Raw genomic sequence first — 19,383 nt, 5'->3', positions numbered from 1 at the left:
AGACCAAACAATCTCAACAGCGACTGAACAAAAGATATCAAGATTTTGATTAGACTTCCCTACATTCCATGTGGTGGTTCTGAAACATAAAGAGCTTTACTTTATCACAAAACATGAAGTAGTCTTCAAATAAGATTCTGAGTGTTGAATAATTGTTGGGGTGAAACCATGTCACACTCGTCCTACCTTATTACTTCCAAAATCGCTTAACAAATTTAGAAATTTAGGCAGACCAAACTTGTCAGATTTCGTCTTTACACAGCGATCAAATACCTGATGCTGGGAAAGTGGTATCAGACTTACTACTTAACATCGTTAGGAATAAAATAAGCTATGTGTTTATAAAGTACAAAGATTAACCGAAGTAGTAGAAACGATTTTGTAGAAGATTCCTCGACCTTGAGATCTAGAAGCGGTGCTTTAGTGTATGACGTTACCATCATGGTGCTAGACTTGGATCTTTTCAGAGTCGATAAAGGAGGTGATCCTGAACTTATTCGTTCCAATGAAATCAAAAGATTCAGAGGTACTAAACGTGTCGATTTGCTATTAGAAGCAGATGAGAATTGGCGGAAAGGTAGACTGTAAATGGTTACTCGAACTTCGTAGCACGTTTCAGAGCTGATCATTTAAATAAAGTAAAGAACTTCTGCAGCAAAACTATTGCTAAGAAGATTAAAGTAAATTATGACTACTGTGATTTGATTTTTAGGAAAACAAAGACGGCCCGGATTTTGATTCTAATTTGTTTGATGATGTATTTGATCGCCTTGATTCACTTGTAGAAGCTGATTTGCAGGTAGGAAAGTTGCTCGTCACTATGTTTTAGTCCTTGGGTGTAGCACAGTTAAAGTCTTTGTCCTGTCTTATTGATGAAGAAACAAAGAGAAATGCAGCCTTCGTAGTGGAGTTCGAGTCTGTAAGACAGCAGCAATTGTATGAGATTGGTAATCTCCTACACCCAGATGTACCGATAAGTAACAATGAGGTATGTTTTATCGAGATGTGGCTGTTTGAAAAATGCTAGTCTGTCATTTTATAGTGTTAAAAATTACGTTTTTATGCTCCTATTCAATATGACTGAGTTGAAGCCGTGATAATATCCGTAATTGCGGGACATTTTGTCTAAATTTCCGTTACTAACTCACTCAAAACAAGAGTTTCATATCCACTTGCCAAGCTTAGGTTTCATCTGATAACCAAAGTCAATGTGCCAGTCTTCATTATTTATTTGTTTAGTTATGGTCTATCTATAATCCATAACTAACAAATCATAATTTAACTTTTTCCTATCTCGGAAGGCCTGGTTTCAGGCTGCAACTCCAGCCCTCTGGCATTGAATAGATATTATCATGTAGTACTTCAACGTTAATTTAGTTGCTGAAATCAGTTCATCAATAGCCTAGGACTTGGTATCGGCGTACACTTTCAAGTTGGTAAAGTGCATTGCTTTATTGTTGATGTCTTTCAACGTACAGTATAAAACACACACATTTGTTTGGTTCAAACTACTAAAAAAATAGTGAATTGTAATCGGTGATAGATAAAAAACTTTCATAAATGGTCGTCTCGACCGTAGCTGAAACCTTGATGTGGTGGTCGGGCGTGCCAATCTTGATGACCCAACCGAGCTATATTGGCTGGAACATGTGTTCCTGTAGGTTCTACCAAGCCAGGCAGGTCGGTTGAAAAACGGTTAGATTGAAAGCAGGAAGCCCAAGGTCTAAGGGCGAAGTCGTGCTTCTGACTGTAAAGGGGTGTGACAGCAGTAAGGTGTTCCCCTCGAACAACCAGCATCTGCAGCGATGCAGCCTTCTTACAAGGAAGGAAGGGGTTAGAAAAGGTCGACCTTAAAAATGTCACTTCACTTTACTCCACGGATTTCCGTTGGCGGTAAAGCCCTTTGGAGAATGTTACTAACACGTGAAAAACCCACAAAAAGGCCGTGCGTGACCGTTCTCAAGCAGTTGTCCCTTGGGTTCTGCGGTCACACTCCCAGGTCGATACGACCAACATTATTTCAACTTCGTATTTAGGTCCCTCAAGAAATACCCTTTCACGGTGTGGGCAGCCGGAAAGTGACATTAGCCCCCATACCCGTAAAAACACACGAGATCAAGTTGGCCACAATCATATCCTTCCTACACCTCCTAATAACTCTCTTATCCCCACGACCAACCCTTCTCACGTCCCCTTATCACCTCGCACCAATAGGGCAAACGATTCGAGTACGCGGAATGTTATTCCTGGTCTCCTGAAACCGCGCTCTAAACTACATGTAGGAACTTTTAACGTACGAACATTGTGCCAAATAGGACAACAGGTGTCTTTAGCTAAGACTTTAGGATCTCGCACCATCGATGTGTGCTGCGTCTCCGAAGTGCGCATACAAGATCCGAGTAGCGTTATTCATTTGACCTCACCATGTCATAATAAAGAACAAACTCGATTCACTGTTCGTGTATCTGAAAGCCCTGATGCTGCTTCCTGTGGCCTCGCTGGCGTAGGTATAGCACTGAGTCCTAGGGCTGAACTAGCTCTTTCGGACCGGACCCTAGTAGACAGTCGTCTGTGCGCTGTCCGACTAAACGGAACAGTAAGTACTCGGAATGTTGGGGACACTCTTCGTTGTCTCTGCCTACTCTCCCACTGACTGCTGCTCAGATGATGCAAATGGTGAGTTTTACAGAAAGCTTTCCGACTATCTCCGAAAAACTAGGCGTTCTGATGTGGTAATAGTGGCTGGTGACTTCAATTCTCAAGTAGGTAAACTAAGTGGAAGGGAAAGACACCTGGGTGGATCTTATGGTGTCGCTGCTCAGAGAACATATAATGGCGACCGTCTATTGCAGCTATGCTTAGATAACCACCTGTTTCTCGCAAATACTAACTTTAAGCACAAGGAAAAACATCTTTCAAAATGGCATCCCCCGAATCCATCCCAACGTTGGACTCAAATATATTACATCGCTATCAGCCACCGATGGAGGGGCTCGATAAAAGATTGTCGCTCATTCTGGAGCACATGCTTAGATTCAGTTCATGCTCTAGTGCGAGCACGTATCTGTCTGTATATTACTGGACGTAGGAAAGACACTGCAAGAAAACCTCTTAGGGTTCTACTTAATGATAGGTAGGCTAGGAATGTATTTCAGGAACAACTGGAAAGACAGTTAGGCAGCCATGTAAGTTATGCCCACCATGAAGCAGCGTGGAATAACATCAGAAAAGCTGTGGAAACAGCAGTGATATCCGCTAGTAAGGTAAACCATAAGGTTAGGAAGAAACAATGGATCTCGGCAGCATCTACCGCACTGATAGATGCTCGAAAACTCATCCCTCCTGGCTCTGAACATAACGAAGAGCAGAGTCAGCTTAAGCACATGCTACAAAGAAGTCTACGCAATGATCGCGAACAGTGGTGGGTAGCGAAGGCAAGAGAGATAAAAAAAGGCAGCGGCAATGAGCAACAACAGGCAACTGTTCAGACTTGTTAGAGAAACCGGTATTAGAAACCCAACTGTCAGCGAAACTATCTCAGATAAAGATGGACATATCATTCATTCTCAATCCAGAAGATTGGATCGATGGGCAGAACACTTTAGGGATCAGTTCAACTGGCCTTCAGCCACACTTCGGTTTCCCACGATCCTCAGTCTACCTGAATGGCAAGTTAATGTAATTCCACCAACTCTTGACGAAGTTGAAAACCCTATAGGAAATCTGAAGCGAGGGGAGCAGCAGACCCTGACAGGTTTACCCTCAAGATTTTTAAGGATGGCGGTCCAGTACTAGCAGCGAGATTGACTGAGGTCTTAGGTAGAATCTGGGAACTGGACGTAATTCCATCTGACTGGTCCCAATCACTGATTGTGCTAGTCTGTAAGAAAGGACAAAAGTCCTCTTGTGACAATCACAGAGGGATCAGTTTGACTAATATAGTGTATAAAATATTAATAATACTTGGACGCCTAACCAAAGCTCGTGAAGAGCAGACTGGAGAAAACCAGGCTTGTTTTCGACCTGGACGTGGTTGTATAGACCAGATATTCACTCTACATCAGGTCCTAGAACATACACACACATTCAGACGTCCCAGAATCGTAGTATTTCTTGACATTAAGGCGGCATTTGACTCCATTGATCGTGATGTTCTATGGCAGTGTTTGTCAGTGAAAGGAGTACCAAAGAAGTACATTAACTGTATAAAGGTTACTCGAACACAACTGATCGAGTTTGAGCTTATGGCGAACTGTCATTGGAATTGATTACCTGAAGTGGTGTTCGTCAGGGCTGTCCACTCTCTCCATTCTTATTTAACTTTGTCATTGACATGCTTTTAGAGATTACACTTTCATTATCTCAACCTTCAGGAGTTGAACTTTTACCGGAAGACTCACTTGTTGACTTAGAATATGCCGATGACAGTTCTATTTGGTGAAGACGCTGACAAACTGCAGAGTCTTCTGACCACTATAAGCAACAATGCAGGCATGTTCGGGATGCGATTCTCCCCGTCGAAGTACAAAATGTTACTTCAGGATTGGGTTGCATCGACACCTGAACTAATGATAGGGAGTAAAGTAGTTGAGCGTGTTGACCGCTTCACTTATCATGGGAGTCTGATCAGCCCTTGTGGTCTGGTGTGTGACGAAATCTCAGCACGGATACAGAAGGCTCGTCTAGCTTTTGCGAACTCGCGTCATTTATGGCGTAGGCGACATATCCGTCTAGCAACAAAAAGACGGGTTTACTGTGCAGCAGTCCGTTCCGTCCTACTTTATGGAAGTAAAACATGGCCGATAAGAGTAGAGGATATTCGTGGGCTACTAGTGTTCGATCATAGGTGTCTTCGACGCATTGCTCGTATATCCTGGGACCACCGAGTAAGTAATGCAGTTGTTAGGAAACGAGTACTAGGTCAGAATGGCAAATCGATTGATGAAGTAGTGAAACTTGATCAGTTGAGATGGCTGGGACACATGTTACGTATGTCCGACCACTGACTGCCCCGACGTGCGATGTTTTATGGTGTAGGAGTAGGTTGGAAGAAAGCTAGGGGCAGCCAGAACAAAAGCTGGCACAAATCCATGAAGTCACTGACAAGTGGACTGAACCATGTTGGTAGGTGTAGACTACCTGGTTGGGATTCGCGTGATGATAGCAACCAATGGTTAGAGACCTTGAATGACATGGCTCAAAATCGTTTGCAATAGCGAGGTGCATCCGCTCTTTGTGTTCTCCCAAATTCTAATCCTCTGAATTCTTCATGCCCCTTTCTTTTTTCTCTTTCCAAATTTATTCTACTGGATTATACTCATTGAATAACATCATCAAACCCTAATCTTTCGAATTACTGCTTATAGTCTTACTACCTCCACCACTGTTGGATTTGAGTCGACAACTGCATGTCTGTGCTAATGTTGTATGGCAACTCTAACTAATGTACGCACGTACGAAGTTCTACGTTGTGACTGACTGACTGTAAACACAAAATTTGTTTGGTTTTACTTAGATTGCCTTTGTTGTTTACCCATGAAAAGACCTGCCTTAGTTGATCTCAACGAATAATCTTCTAGATGTTTATTTACAAATCTGAGGACGTTTCCTTATATTAACATTATGTGATGAATTCGAATTGAAAACTAAGATTCATCCCTAGATAGATTTCTTTTGCTCCACTAAGTCCATTTTTCTAATTAGTTTGTATAAACTATTCAATAATCTCAATAGTAGATGTAAGATTGATCAGATACCGTAGGTCTCAATAACATCAATATCATCCTTTCTGCTTAAATACGAACTCTCAACGCTATAATAACTACACTTATATTCTTATGAATATAATTATTTTATGTCAAATAATCTCCACACGTTTTTATTGTCATTTTTTACTCATTACGTTCGTAGTCCACTCTGTTCTACTTTGTGGCTGCCAAACATTATCTTTAAAAGTAGAAGTCGTGCGCTGGCTGAAGGTTTCTGATCACAGATATCTTCGAAGCGTTACTCTCATTCAGTTCAGCCACCGAGTGAGCGATGTTGATTTTGAGCATATTGTATTTGGTAAAGGTCGCGTTCGCAAATTAATTCCGTTCATTAACTGAAAACCTTAAGGGACATTGCAGCTATATTCATAAATCCTTCCCTTATATCTTGGGTTTTAATATTCATTCTCGCCATCCATTTTTCGTTTCGAAGTATTTTCTTTACATCTGATTCTTCGCTTTCATGCATACTATTTCTATATCTACCACTTAATTTTACCTTTATATGTTCTCCCGTACTAACGTGAGGTGCATTAAATTGATCTATTGCACATTTGTGCTCGGTCATACGTATGACGTCTATGAAAAACTGGCTGGATTACCTGACTTTCTCAACTTAACTGCACAATTATTGCCTCGTTACGATATTGTGTAAATGTACGTGGTTGATGGTATTTTTCATTTAAAATTTGTTTTATGCATATATTCATTTAACTAGGAAGACAATTTGGTTATTCGAACTTTCGGAAAGAGCGATTTTCGAAAACCTTTATCTCATGTTGATTTAGTGATAATGGTAGATGGTTTTGACGGTGAACGTGGAAGTACAGTAGCCGGAGGTCGTGGATATTTTCTAAAGGTCAGTATGTGTGTGCGATTTTCTAAATCATACTAACATTTAGTTGCACGTTATTGATACCGCACTAAGTGGTTTTAACTTATCGGGTGTAAGAGTTTTCCTACCGAAAAGTTATAATTAATAAGTTATTCATTCTTTGTTTTTTGGATACACCACTCTTATATGGTTAGCTAATAATACACATAATCTCAAATGTTGGACGAGTTATTCAATCATATAAAATTGCCATATACAAATTTGTGAAAGTGTTCCTTGTTTTTTCCCCCAAAACTAATGTACTCGAGGGTCCACAAGCATAATTGAATGGGCACTAAATATTGAATTTTATTTTTGACCTTAGTGTCCATTTCCTCACTGGTTGTGCTTTATTTCGTAATAAGGACTAGTTTTCGAAACTACTCCTTCCTCGTCTTTAGTTTTTAAACTTTATTTACTATTATCAGCTATGAAAATCTAACCCTTGTTAAGAGTGATAGTGGCATTCGATTGATTAAACTATTTGAGCGTTTCGAGATTATCAACGAAACACTGCTCTAGCAAACTTTATAGTTCTACCTGTACGTCCAGTACTAAATATATGGATTAACATTAGCCATACAACTTTTGTGTCAAAAGGCTGCTTGTTTCAACAGTGTATATTTATATCCCCCATTGGGTCTCATGGCAAATGTGTTAAAATTTAGTCAGTCAGTCTTGATTTCAAATGATAATTTTAAACACAGAAATATGATTTTGAGTGTTGTTCTCCCTCAGGTAGTTGGTTAAAACATGAAGATTTCTGAGTCTTTCTAGACAAAATTAACAGATACTCCAATAGTCATGTTATCTTTTGATATCAGCTTATCCGGGTTCATTTAGTCAGTAATTTAGCTTCCCGTAAGGTAATATCTTTCGGAACACTTCATATAAAACCATATAGTCAATCGATTAACCAAATCGAACACTTATCTATAACTCTGTGATAATTCTATTGAATTACTATTGGCCGTCGTTGGTCCAGGAACATTTATATACTGCTTAATACTGAATATTTCAAGTAATTACGGTTGTTCCTAACATCTTTATTCCTGGGATCATCTGTGGAGAAAGTATCATAAACTTTGGTTTCATGATTGTTTTTTGTTCTTGTGTTCCCTAACTCCTATCTGCTCAATCACGAACCGCTATGTTTGAAGAGATTACGGGATTACCTAAAGTCAGCGAGCGGAACGAAAGGTCAGCGATACGATGACAAGACAAGTTAAATTATTCCAATGTTTTTCAGCTGTGCTAACTAGAGGGAGAAGCTATGTTCAGATGAAGGAAAGGTATATTCCACAAGCAGCCATAAAAACGAACAACAACAAGCACACACTTTAATCGTATATTTACAGCATTAAAATGTCCTTTCGAAACGTCACAAAATAGCATATTGAAAGAAGTGACTAACCAATAACATTTTAAGTCCTTTCAAGTGTAAATACAATGTGAAGGTAAAAATGGGCGCTTTTGTTTCGAAAATGAGAAATCCGAATTTTTCAAAATAAAATTACAGAAATAAGACGTCTGCCAAATGTTTTCTGGGGATCTAGCATCCCCAACACTAATTTAATTAGAAGTATTATGAAAACAGAGATTTTCAAGGTTTACTATGGTATTGTAATTATTTTTGTTTTATTCCTATTTTTACCATAGTCTTTCATCTTACAAGATTTTTAACTTTAGTTTTTTTGCCCGGATTTATATTGGCGTTTTTTGGTGATTACTTCATATTTACATAAAGACTATCAATTTTTTTACTGCTCTTTTTATAGGGGCCGCTAGTCTTCCTGGAACAAGCAATCATAAACTTAGCTCTACAAATGCTAGATGAACGGGGTTTTACGCCACTGTACACTCCATTTTTTATGCGCAAGGAGGCTATGCGAGCAGTCGCTCAGTTAAGTCAGTTTGATGAAGAGTTGTACAAAGTAAGTCTTAAAATTTCACCATGATTAGAAAATTTCTTTGTTCTGTTTAACAGAATGAAAATAGGTTAACTTTCATTTATCTAATTCATAGTTTTAGTTGCGTTCAATAAATGCAATGAATTATTCTAAATTTTTATTAAATCTATCTAATTAAAAGTCAGCACATAGATGGAATCGTCTAGTTGTTCACAGTAATTATTCGTAGTTTTCTGAGTTCTATAGAGCTAGTTCCATGCGTTAATCAATCTTAACTCTATAAGAAAGCTTCATATCATATGACACCTAAGAGCTATGTTCAAAAGTTTATAGAGAAATAGTCTAATCAGATTATTAACTGTTGCGAGCTGCCATTTCACAGTAGATTGGTGATTAAATAACTCACTTCAGCCGTTAGGTTACGCTCTCAAGTCTAGTTGCACCTACTTCTGTTTGCATAGCTTGGTACTATCGTTAAGTTCTACACTTAAAGTGTTTATAGCTTAACGTCCAATATCATAACCGATACTTGGTTGTTAAATTGTATTATAGTCCTAGAATCCACTATTATTGATTCATTAAAAGTATCAGTTTTGTTTTTTAGTTTTTTGCTTCATTCGTAATGCCATATCATAGGCATTGAATTTATGGGGCACCATTTTCTATTTAAACATAAATATTGGTACAAAGGGGCACCAGATACATATGCGCCACACACATCTCATTCGATTTGTGTGAGGGGTGCGATACTGCCCGGGTGCCCAGACCGAAGCAGGTGGTTTTCTTAAGGGGTCACACCATTTGTTTGGAATCAGGGTTTTTCAACTCCGTGTCCACCGGCCTGGTTAAAGTGCCGGACATTCGCTTTTCGTCCTTTCAATTTCGTAAACAACGCCCCCGTCATGTGAAGGCAGTGAGTAGGACTTCCCTGGCAGAGGCTATATACGCGTGACCATGTGAGAGCATTTGGAGAGGGAGAGCGGACTCTCCCTACTCTCGGCCGTACCAGGGCTTTTGGGGGCATTGAATTTATGGGTTAATACTCACATCATCAAGGAATATGAGTATGTCGAAATAACAGGTATGATAATTGATGATTAAAGGAAACACGATAACCTGTTCTCATCATACATTTCTATTTTTTCAGTTCATCTTGATGGTCGTTGGTCATGAGAGTTTTGTCTTCATCACATACTAGTATTTAGCAGTATGATGAAGTCTATATTATATTTCAACGGTACTACACTGTCAGTTATTTACCATGTGAATTTAATTTTATGGCTTAGTAATCTGGACACGTGCTATCGAGCTAGTAAGCCACAGGGTTGAGTTGAGATGGATTTACTGTATTTACTATCCCATCCTTTATATATTAAATGTTGTTATTTTTCCGTACATGTAATTATTAGATTTCACTAAATTTATACTTATTTTCATTTCTCCAGGTTACAGGCCGTCGTGAACTTAATGTCACAACCAATCATGATTCACAAACAAATGAAAGTGGAGAGGAAGAGAAATATTTAATTGCAACATCCGAACAACCAATCGCTGCATTTCATCAAGACGAATGGTTACCCATTGATCAATTACCGATTAAGTATGCAGGGATCTCGACTTGTTTCAGACAAGAAGTTGGTAGTCATGGTCGTGATACTCGTGGGATATTTCGTGTTCATCAGTTCGAAAAGGTATGTTGATTATTTTTGAATATAGTCATCTTATTGCTGTTAATTTACTTAGAATATTATTTAGCATTAGAGTTGATTGTTTAAGAATTAATTTTTGGTTGCAAGTTTACATACCGTTAGTCAACTTAGACGACGTTTACTAGTGTCGTATAACTATCAATTTATTTCTTTTATTTTTCATTCATTTACTTATAACGTTAAATTTGCTGATTGCTACTACCTACTTCTCAGAAATGTTTCCATTCTCCTGAAGTGGAGAAATATTTATTTATTTATTTGAACACATAAATATTGGTGCAAGGGGGCACCAGATATATATACGCCACGAAGAACAATGGGAATGGGGAGAGAAAAAAGAGAGTAAGCTGCATATAAGAAAAAAGAAAAATAAAGAACAATAGCAACCACAGATTAGTGTATGTTAGTGTAATAATAAGAGTAATAGTGGGGGGAGCGGAAATGTATAACCAGAAGAACTCTTTCAGTTAAGGAAGTTATAACCACTTTTTATGAAGAAAGTAAAAGAAGGTTACAGTAGGATCGCCACTGGTTTTTATTCTTAGCCATATCTGACAACGTCTCTAACCACTGTGTTGCACGATCTCTCGGACCCCAGCCAGAAAGTCGGGAAGAACCAACAGAAGCCAGTCCTGTACAGCTTCCTTTCATACCACGACACACTGTCATACACTGACCACCTCTCCGCTTTTTCCAACCAGTCCCAGCGTCGTTAAATAATGCGTGACGTGGAATTCTCTGGGACGACATTCGTAGAACATTTCCAAGCCACCGAAGTCGGTGCTTCAAGATGGTGACACCAATTGGATTATCGTCTCTGCGCCCGAACACACGATGCCGAACCTCTGCATTACTAACATGGTGTTGCCACTGGATCTCAGCAATCCTTTGGAGACAACGATGATCGAACACAGAGAGTCGTCTAACATCCTCAACTCGGAGAGGCGAGGTTTCACAAGCATAGGGCAGAACTGCTCTCACCGACGCGTTGTAGATCCGGTGTTTTACAGCCAGAATGACATCACGAAGGCACCAAAGATAGCCCAAACCGGCATAAGCCACTCTGGCTTTCACTATACGTTAATCGATCTCATCACTCACGCCACCACCTGTTATGTCTGAAGCGGTTTTGAATTCACTTAGTCAGCAAACGAAACAAAGACTTGTGACCAGAGACCAATGAGCTAGCTATTCTGACGCGTCCCAGACCCACTAAATATAATGAGAAGTCCAAGTTGAAAGTGGGGAAGATATATTCTGTAGGCATCCAGAAGCACAAGCAATCACAGCAGGAAGAAATCAAACGTATATATACAGTATAAAATTGTCTTTGGGAAGCATTACAAAATAGCACGCTAAAAGATACAACTGACCAATAGCGTTTAAGATATTTCCAAGTGGGAAATACGACTCGAAGGTGAAAAGAGCGCTTTTGGCGCGAAAACAAAGAAATTCAAATTTTCGAACTAAAATTACAAAAATCATTTACCAAGTGAGCTCTGGGGATTTAACATCCCCAACACCTTTTTTAGTAACGAACGTTCTTGGTGTCCACTTGCATTTTGACCGTCTCGCCTCTTGCGTAGTGACTACCTTCTGGATCGTAGATCGACTTGTTGTGCTTCTTCCTGCGTTAGGACTACTGGCAGATTAAAGGTATCCAACAGGATGTTCAGCGGGAGATTTTTTCAGTCGATGGGCGCGCGGGAGCTAACCGCTTACGTGGTTGGTTTCGGTGTCTAATCCACCTGTCTGTTCCCACATCAACCTCGTACATAACGTTGCCTACTTTTCTAACCACACGTGCTTCAATCCAGGGACCATGGTTTGGCCTGTAGTTCCGAGCGAACACCGGGCATTTAACCTTGTACGTCGGGACGAGGTCTGTGATGGCGGTGGTGTGGTTTTCTGAAGCATCAAATTGTGGATCGTCCTACATCTTCTTCCCATGATGATCTCTGCCGGGGACTTCTGCTCAGGTAGCATATCACTAGGTGTCGTTCGGTAGACGAATTAGAAGTTTTGCAGTCTTTCCACCGGCGTCCCCTCCCCTTTTGACTTGATCAAAGCCCTCTTGCATGTATCCACAAATCTCTCTGCTTGACCGTTTTATTGTGGGTAGTAAGGTGGGGAGCAAAGATGCTTGATAGATAGGCGTTTGCAAAAATTTTGGAACTGAGTAGAGGTGAACTGTGAACCATTGTCGGATACAATTACACCCGGTAATCCGTTACGGGTAACCGTTTCCGTCAAGTGTTTCAACGTCTAGGTAGTCGTTAGTGGAGTGACGGAAACAATTCCTGGCCATTTTGAAAAGGCGTCATCCATGACTAGACAGGTTGTTCCATTGAATGGACCGGTAGAATCGACATGTATCCTGGACCAGGGATACTCAGGCTGTGACCATGGGATCGCATGACACTACGCTGCCTGTTGACACTGCACGCATTTGCTTACTAGATCCATGAGGGGCCGATAAGCATAGCTTCTGGCGATGGGTTTCATACGCTCTATACCAGGATGACCGATGTGGAATCGCTTCAGCACCCTCGATCGTAGGGATTCTGGCACCACCACTCTATCTCCAAACATCAAGCATTCATTCACGACACATAATGAGTCCCGACGGTGATAAAGCTGCTTCATGTCACCCTCAAATTCAGTTGGTGGCCAGCCACTGGCGACATAGTTCATCGTTTTCCTAATGATAGTGTCGTTTCTGGAAGGAGTTTGTATCTCAGATTCTGAGACTGGCAAAGCACAAACAGCAGTTGTCAGGTAGCAATGCGCGTGGTCCTCTGTCGAAAGGGAAGAAATATACGCATCTTCATCGGCCGTAAGGCGTTCGCTGATGAGTCATGACAATGAGTCTGCCTGACCAAAATGTTGGGTGCGTCGATACTGAATATCAAAAGTATGACCCAAAAGTATCAAGGCCCATCGCTGGAGACAGTTCGCAGAGTGGGTTGGAACACCAGACTTCGAACCAAAAATTGCAAGAAGAGGCTTGTGATCAGTTAGAAGAGTTAATCTCCGACCATGCAAAAATTCGTGTAAACAACGTACTGCAAAAACAAGGGCGAGAGCCTCTTTCTCATTTGGCTGTACTTCCTTTCTGCTGGGGTTAGTGTGCGAGATCCATGCATAATAGCTTTCTCTGTCGCGTCCAGGAACTGGTGTGAGATGACAGCACCGAGCCCAAATCTGAAGCGTCTGCGGCCACGTTGATTGGCATGGACGGATCGTAGTGCGTCAATAGTAGTTCCGAGCTAATGATTGTCTTCATCTGCATTAGATCCTACACTTGATGATGATATCATAGGCTCTTTTTATTTTATGTCACATGGTTAGAATTAGCTGAGAACTCTGATTTACTAAATTTACTTTTTAAATACCTTTTTTTTCAAATGATAGGTTGAACAGTTTTGTATTACTAGTCCGCACGATAATCTGTCATGGGAGATGTTTGATCATATGATTTCTAATGCTGAAGCATTTCACCAGGTTAGTTTACTGTTTTGTAAATAATAGATTCTCATTAATGTTTTGTTATATTCAGTTACTCTCCCTACTCCCGAAAATCGATATCAGCTTCTGGTAACTTTTGCTCAGAATTTATTGTTTCAACCTTAATATTTTCTACTCATGGAATAAAGTAGGAACGTAAACTGTTGTAAACTTTCCAAATCGGTTAAACCGAATGAAAATCTTATTTCATGACTTGTGAATTATTTAGCGGAAATTCTAAGGAAAAATTTTATTTATTTTTGTTGCCTAGTCTGTAAAGTTCAATACATTGTTTGCTTATTCCGAAAAAACTTTTTTAAAAAGCTTTCATCCTTCGCAGCGGATATAAAAACTTTTCAAGATAATTTGACTAAAGACCATGGTTTTGAAACACTTCATTAAGTTCCTGTTTATTCTTCTTAACATCGGTCATTCGTGGGTCTATGATATCAAAAAATTAATGTGAAATACCCATTTATTTTTATCGTAAACTAAGAATGTCATTCGGTAAATGAACTTTAAAGGGGCGAGCATAATAAATTATTTAAATGAGGTATGATGTTTGTGGTGTATCAAATATTTACTGATTAAAATTTTTTATCTGAGTTACTGGCTCTTATGGCCGAAAATGAATACAATTCAATTTACACAGCGATGCTATTTATTCCTCAAAAGATTCGAATCTGTCAATAAAGTTTTCTTTTTTTGCTTGTTTGTTTGCAGGCTCTGAAGTTGCCTTATCGTGTTGTTTCCATTGTATCGGGTGAGCTAAACAATGCTGCATCTATGAAGTATGATTTAGAAGGTTGGTTCCCTGGGTCCGGAGCCTTTAGGGAACTTGTATCTTGTAGTAATTGTTTGGACTATCAATCTCGTCGGTTAGCAATTCGTTTCGGTCAAACAAAAAAAATGAACAGAAGTGTAAGTGGTATTTTTCTCGTGTTCTTCAAGTTGCTTAATGTAGTGTTCACTTTGGCTGTTATAACTATCGATGCATTTTGTGATGATTGTGTCTGTAACAAATTCAGCCAATTATATTGTTAGCCATAATGAATTTAAGTTTTGTAATATGTCATTCAGTTCATCAGTTACTTCACATATATGTAAACTTCTTCGAGGCAAGTGAATTGCTCGATTAAAGTACATACTCGTATATGGCTGGTAAATTATTATTATTATACATTTTATTATTATTATTTTCTAAGTATGAAAAGTAATGGCTATATATACCGTCAAAAAGCATCTACATTAGATAAATCATGTATTATTGAGGCTAATAAGAATATTAAGGGATACAATTGGAATATGAACTCAATCAAGTTGAGTGTGATTATGTGAATTTACACATTTTACTATGCGTTTAACTCTCAAAAGATAACATAATGCAACTTTGACTTAAATCGTGTTAATTATCTTAAATTATTGCTTGGATCAAGAGTCTCTTTTTTAAATGATTATCACGCTTGTTTGAAAGTTCTTATTATTGTTTTATTTATGGACTAACTGTTGCCTACAATGACCTAGGTTGAATATGTACATATGCTCAATGCAACGATGTGTGCAACCACTCGAGTTATTTGTGCGATTCTAGAGAATTATCAAACAGAACATGGGATTATTGTTCCTGATGTTTTAAAATCATTCATGCCCAAAAGTCAGTGTATTTTTTTGTTATTGATTAAAGTATTTTTGAGTGGGCTATAATCCTTTTTTTTTAAAATTGATTCTAAGATTATGCATGATGCCTTCATGATGTAAGATTTAATTCTTTCAACTTAGCAGCTAAACTGTTCACTTATGTATTAGGTTTTATGTCACATTTTCTGAGTGTTGGTGTAACCAACAGAGTACTGGAGTCAAAGTACTCTGAAATTTTGTTTTAAGTAGTTGAGAGTTGGTTGCTAAATCACTAACCCTCCACTTAGTGTTCGTAGTCTTAATATATAATCACCCCTTACTGAACATTAGTATTTTTAATAGACTATTAAATCCATGGAGGTTTTCATTCATAATAAATGAAACGTATCTAATATCCGAATCATTGCGATGTTGTGTATATATGAAGTGAGATGATAATGTAATTAGCCAGTGTATACCGTTAATTTTATCAAGTTATTTCAGTCAATAATTAAATGTATCGTCTCTCCATCAATCACTTTGCTCACATTTAATCGTATATTCTCATGTGTTTGTGAATGTGGAAGAGTCTATTATTTATTCTCTTATTGGTTGTATATGTACTCCGTCAATATTTCGTGATTCATACATATACGCATATTCATTCTTATACATATTCTCTTCTGTCGCATGGTTTGGTTGATTTACACTTGGCTGTTGAGCTGATACGTTTTCAATGAAGTAACTTCGATCAGATTTCGTGTCTGCTTTTGAATGTCTCGTGGTAAATTAAAACTAGTTATTACTTTGGGTTTTATAACCAGTCATATAACACTGATTAACGAGTGGTGAGCCAACGTATGAACTTGCCGCAGCCTACGACGAAACCGCCTCCAAAATAATTTGTTTGTCGCTAATTGGTAATTATACCTACTCAGAATCACGATTGATTACTAGCTGTATTTAGTCGGTGTGCTACTACATATTCTGTTTCATGAGTACTGTGACATAATATATCAGTATTAACTATCGTTACAATCACATGGAACCATTACGTATTACACAGTGAACATACTAGTAACCTTCCTCTCATTCTCATAGGATCTATTTCTCCGTATATCAATTCCGTTTTCCTCTTTAATCCGTCGACTTTGTCAGTTAAGGATACATTGCGTACATGGTGGGTCGTTTAATATCATTTGTGTGTTCTATCGGGTATTCTCGCTAGCTTGTCAGTGTCGCTGTTGCTGAAATTTACTGTCTGCTGTATAATTTGCGGCAATTCACATAACCATAATCTATAGAATAAAGTACTATCTACTTTCGTACTTCCCCCTATTTCGGTTTGGGCACCCGCGCAGCATCACAGCCCTCGCATAAATCAGGTGAGATTTGTGCGGTGTATATATATTTGGTGCCCCCCCCTTGTACTGATATTTATGTGTTTAAATAAATGAAATAAATCTAGGTCATTGTCCGCCGGTATCGTAGTTCGAACAATCGTTTTTGCCTGTATAATTCAAAGTTCAAACTTTCTTGCCAATAAGTTGCTAAACAATAAAATAGTGACTGATAGAATGTTTTTAAGAAACTTAGAACTACGAAGTTCTAGACAGAGACCTTAAATACAGCTTTTTAATTTTGTATTCCGCTTCTTGAAGCTGCAATACTCATTATGTAGTGTCTGTACATGGCTAAATGCACTATAGAGCATCATATTATTCGTTTACCGTTAGTGTTGTACTTCTCTTCAGATCAAAACATCTCAGTTAATATTCTTATGTGTGCATATTGTAAATACTTCTGTTCTTTAGTTAGTGTTGATTCACTAACAGTTGTAATTATTGTGAATGAATTATTTTTGTCTCATTCATATGATATATTTGCGCACTTTCTCTTTTCACTTATCGTATTAGAATATCAGAAATTTATACCATTCAAAGGACATGAAGATAAAATACCTATCAGCATTGATAATGTGCCAGAGACAATTTACAGTCCATCCAATGCAAAATTTCACGATGAAACATCGTTCAATGAGCTGAATGAAAGAATAAATGCTTTAACTGGAGCCACAGAATCTGGTCTCGTCAATGCTATTTCTCAGATATCTGAAGTTCAAAAACGAATCGAAGATAAGTTAAATACACTAAGTTTATTCACCACAAGTAATCACATTGAAAAAGATGTCCGTAACAAAAATTTTGCTGTTGTTCATCCTGTAGAAGATAAAAACGACCTTGAAGTTGAAAATAAAGGTACAATTGATAATGAGTCAGTGAGTTTACAATCAACTACTCCAGAACCAACTGATTCTAAGAAGAAGCGGAAGAGAAAACCAAAAAAGAAACAATCGGATTAGAATTTTATTTTACTGTGGTGCTCAGCTAATATTGCATATTAATGTTTTATTGTTTTGACTCACGCTTGCATATAAATATAAATCTTGTCTGTGGTGTTATTTCAACGTGAAAATCACATTAATAGTCGGTTTGATGGTTTGCGGAAGGTGTTTTTAGTCATATGTGTCAGTTAGCCAAGTTTATTATTGCGTTAACGTTTTAAATTAGATTTCTCTTATTAAGATAATTTTGTATATATTACTTCTGAAGTCTGGAAAAATTAGGATTCTTTTTTCTACGTTATAATTAAAGCACAAATTGAATTTGGATAAGGTTTTATTTTAAGTCAAAAATATTGAATACTCTTAATTCAGTTTAATTCATGTCCCTGTAATAGTTGGTTTCGTGTAATAAAAGGTGCTATTTGAAGAAACCTATGAATCGCACCAATGCACAGTGGCTTTAATCTATTTCATAGTTTTGATATACTACCTAAAAGTAATTTGAGGCGAATCACTTACGTCAGTTAATTTTCTTGATTTATGAATAATATCTATATTTTGTATGAATATTACACTAGTGTATTGTCGTTAACCTCTATGATTATAGTTTATTGTCTGTTACTCTGTTTAAGTGAGTTCAGTCATTTGTTCCTGATCAATGTGAACGACATACTGAAGTTTTTAAAAAGACACATCAACTTTTGTTTAAGACTTTTAAGCAGCATTCAGCTTTTGACTTTAACAGAGAAAGGAGTCGGATTTTTGTAAATGAAAACTTTATACATGTTTATCAGTGAAAAATATCTTGTATACGTTTCACAGAAACAAAGTACTGATTTCCTAATTTAAACAATTACTGAAGGTTATTTATCACATCTCATAAATTACTGTGAAATAAATTATAACTGTTTCAATAATAAATCAATAATTGCTGTTTACATTAGATATGTTATCAAGCGAATTCTTTAAATCTATGAGGATTATTTGTTATAAACGTTGAACTTTATATTTGTTAGTAAGTGTTGATTTCTCTGAATTTCAAACATTCTTATGGTACGTTTTGAAGGTATAATCAATGTTCATTTTAAACACGAATTCCTTGATAAAACAACAAACAAATTAGGTTTGTAAATATTCATGTGACCTCTACCGAGATATTAATCAGTTAGTGAGTTAACTTGTGAATTTTAGGATATAAGGTGTACTAACTGAATGACTACCAGTGATACTATATGATAATCTAAAAAAAATTTTCATATAGTTTACAGTTCGTATATATTACCAAATTATTAATTTGGAATACTTGAGCATTAGATCTACATCGTTCTAAAAGTAATACGTGGGGGTCATTCATGCAACAAATAGCAATGGATCAATCAATTGTTCTTGACTAAACTGACAGTCGAAAATTCACAAGGACTTTGTCGAATCATATTACATCTTAGTAATTTATGATGTATATGAGGACGAAAATGCAGTTTATCAAAAGATCGTAACTTGGGGGATATCTTCATCATTAGATTACACCTTTTGACATTTTACGGTTCAGCCAACTGTATTTTATTTGTTTCTTATATGAAAGTGTGCCTCAGTCCCGTTTTCGAAACTACTGTGATAAAAAACTGGTGTTACTTCGAATGTACAATACTTGATA

At 37.8% G+C, this 19,383-nt stretch overlaps 1 protein-coding gene across 1 annotated transcript; it reads left to right on the top strand.

The window, feature by feature from the left end:
• Positions 1-415: 415 nt before the first annotated feature.
• Smp_053610 (seryl-tRNA synthetase) lies at positions 416-17,846 on the top strand. Its single transcript, XM_018796911.1, has 11 exons — positions 416-577; positions 610-680; positions 713-799; positions 830-988; positions 6,487-6,627; positions 8,421-8,576; positions 9,998-10,243; positions 13,676-13,765; positions 14,492-14,689; positions 15,293-15,422; positions 17,302-17,846. The coding sequence occupies exons 1-11, from the start codon at positions 442-444 to the stop codon at positions 17,745-17,747; spliced, it is 1,860 nt and encodes a 619-aa protein (XP_018652005.1). The 5' UTR covers positions 416-441; the 3' UTR covers positions 17,748-17,846.
• Positions 17,847-19,383: the final 1,537 nt, after the last annotated feature.

The sequence above is a fragment of the Schistosoma mansoni genome, chromosome 4 (assembly GCF_000237925.1).
Source record: "Schistosoma mansoni strain Puerto Rico chromosome 4, complete genome".
Taxonomy (NCBI): Eukaryota; Metazoa; Platyhelminthes; class Trematoda; order Strigeidida; family Schistosomatidae; genus Schistosoma; species Schistosoma mansoni.
This window is presented reverse-complemented; position numbering and strand designations above follow the sequence as displayed.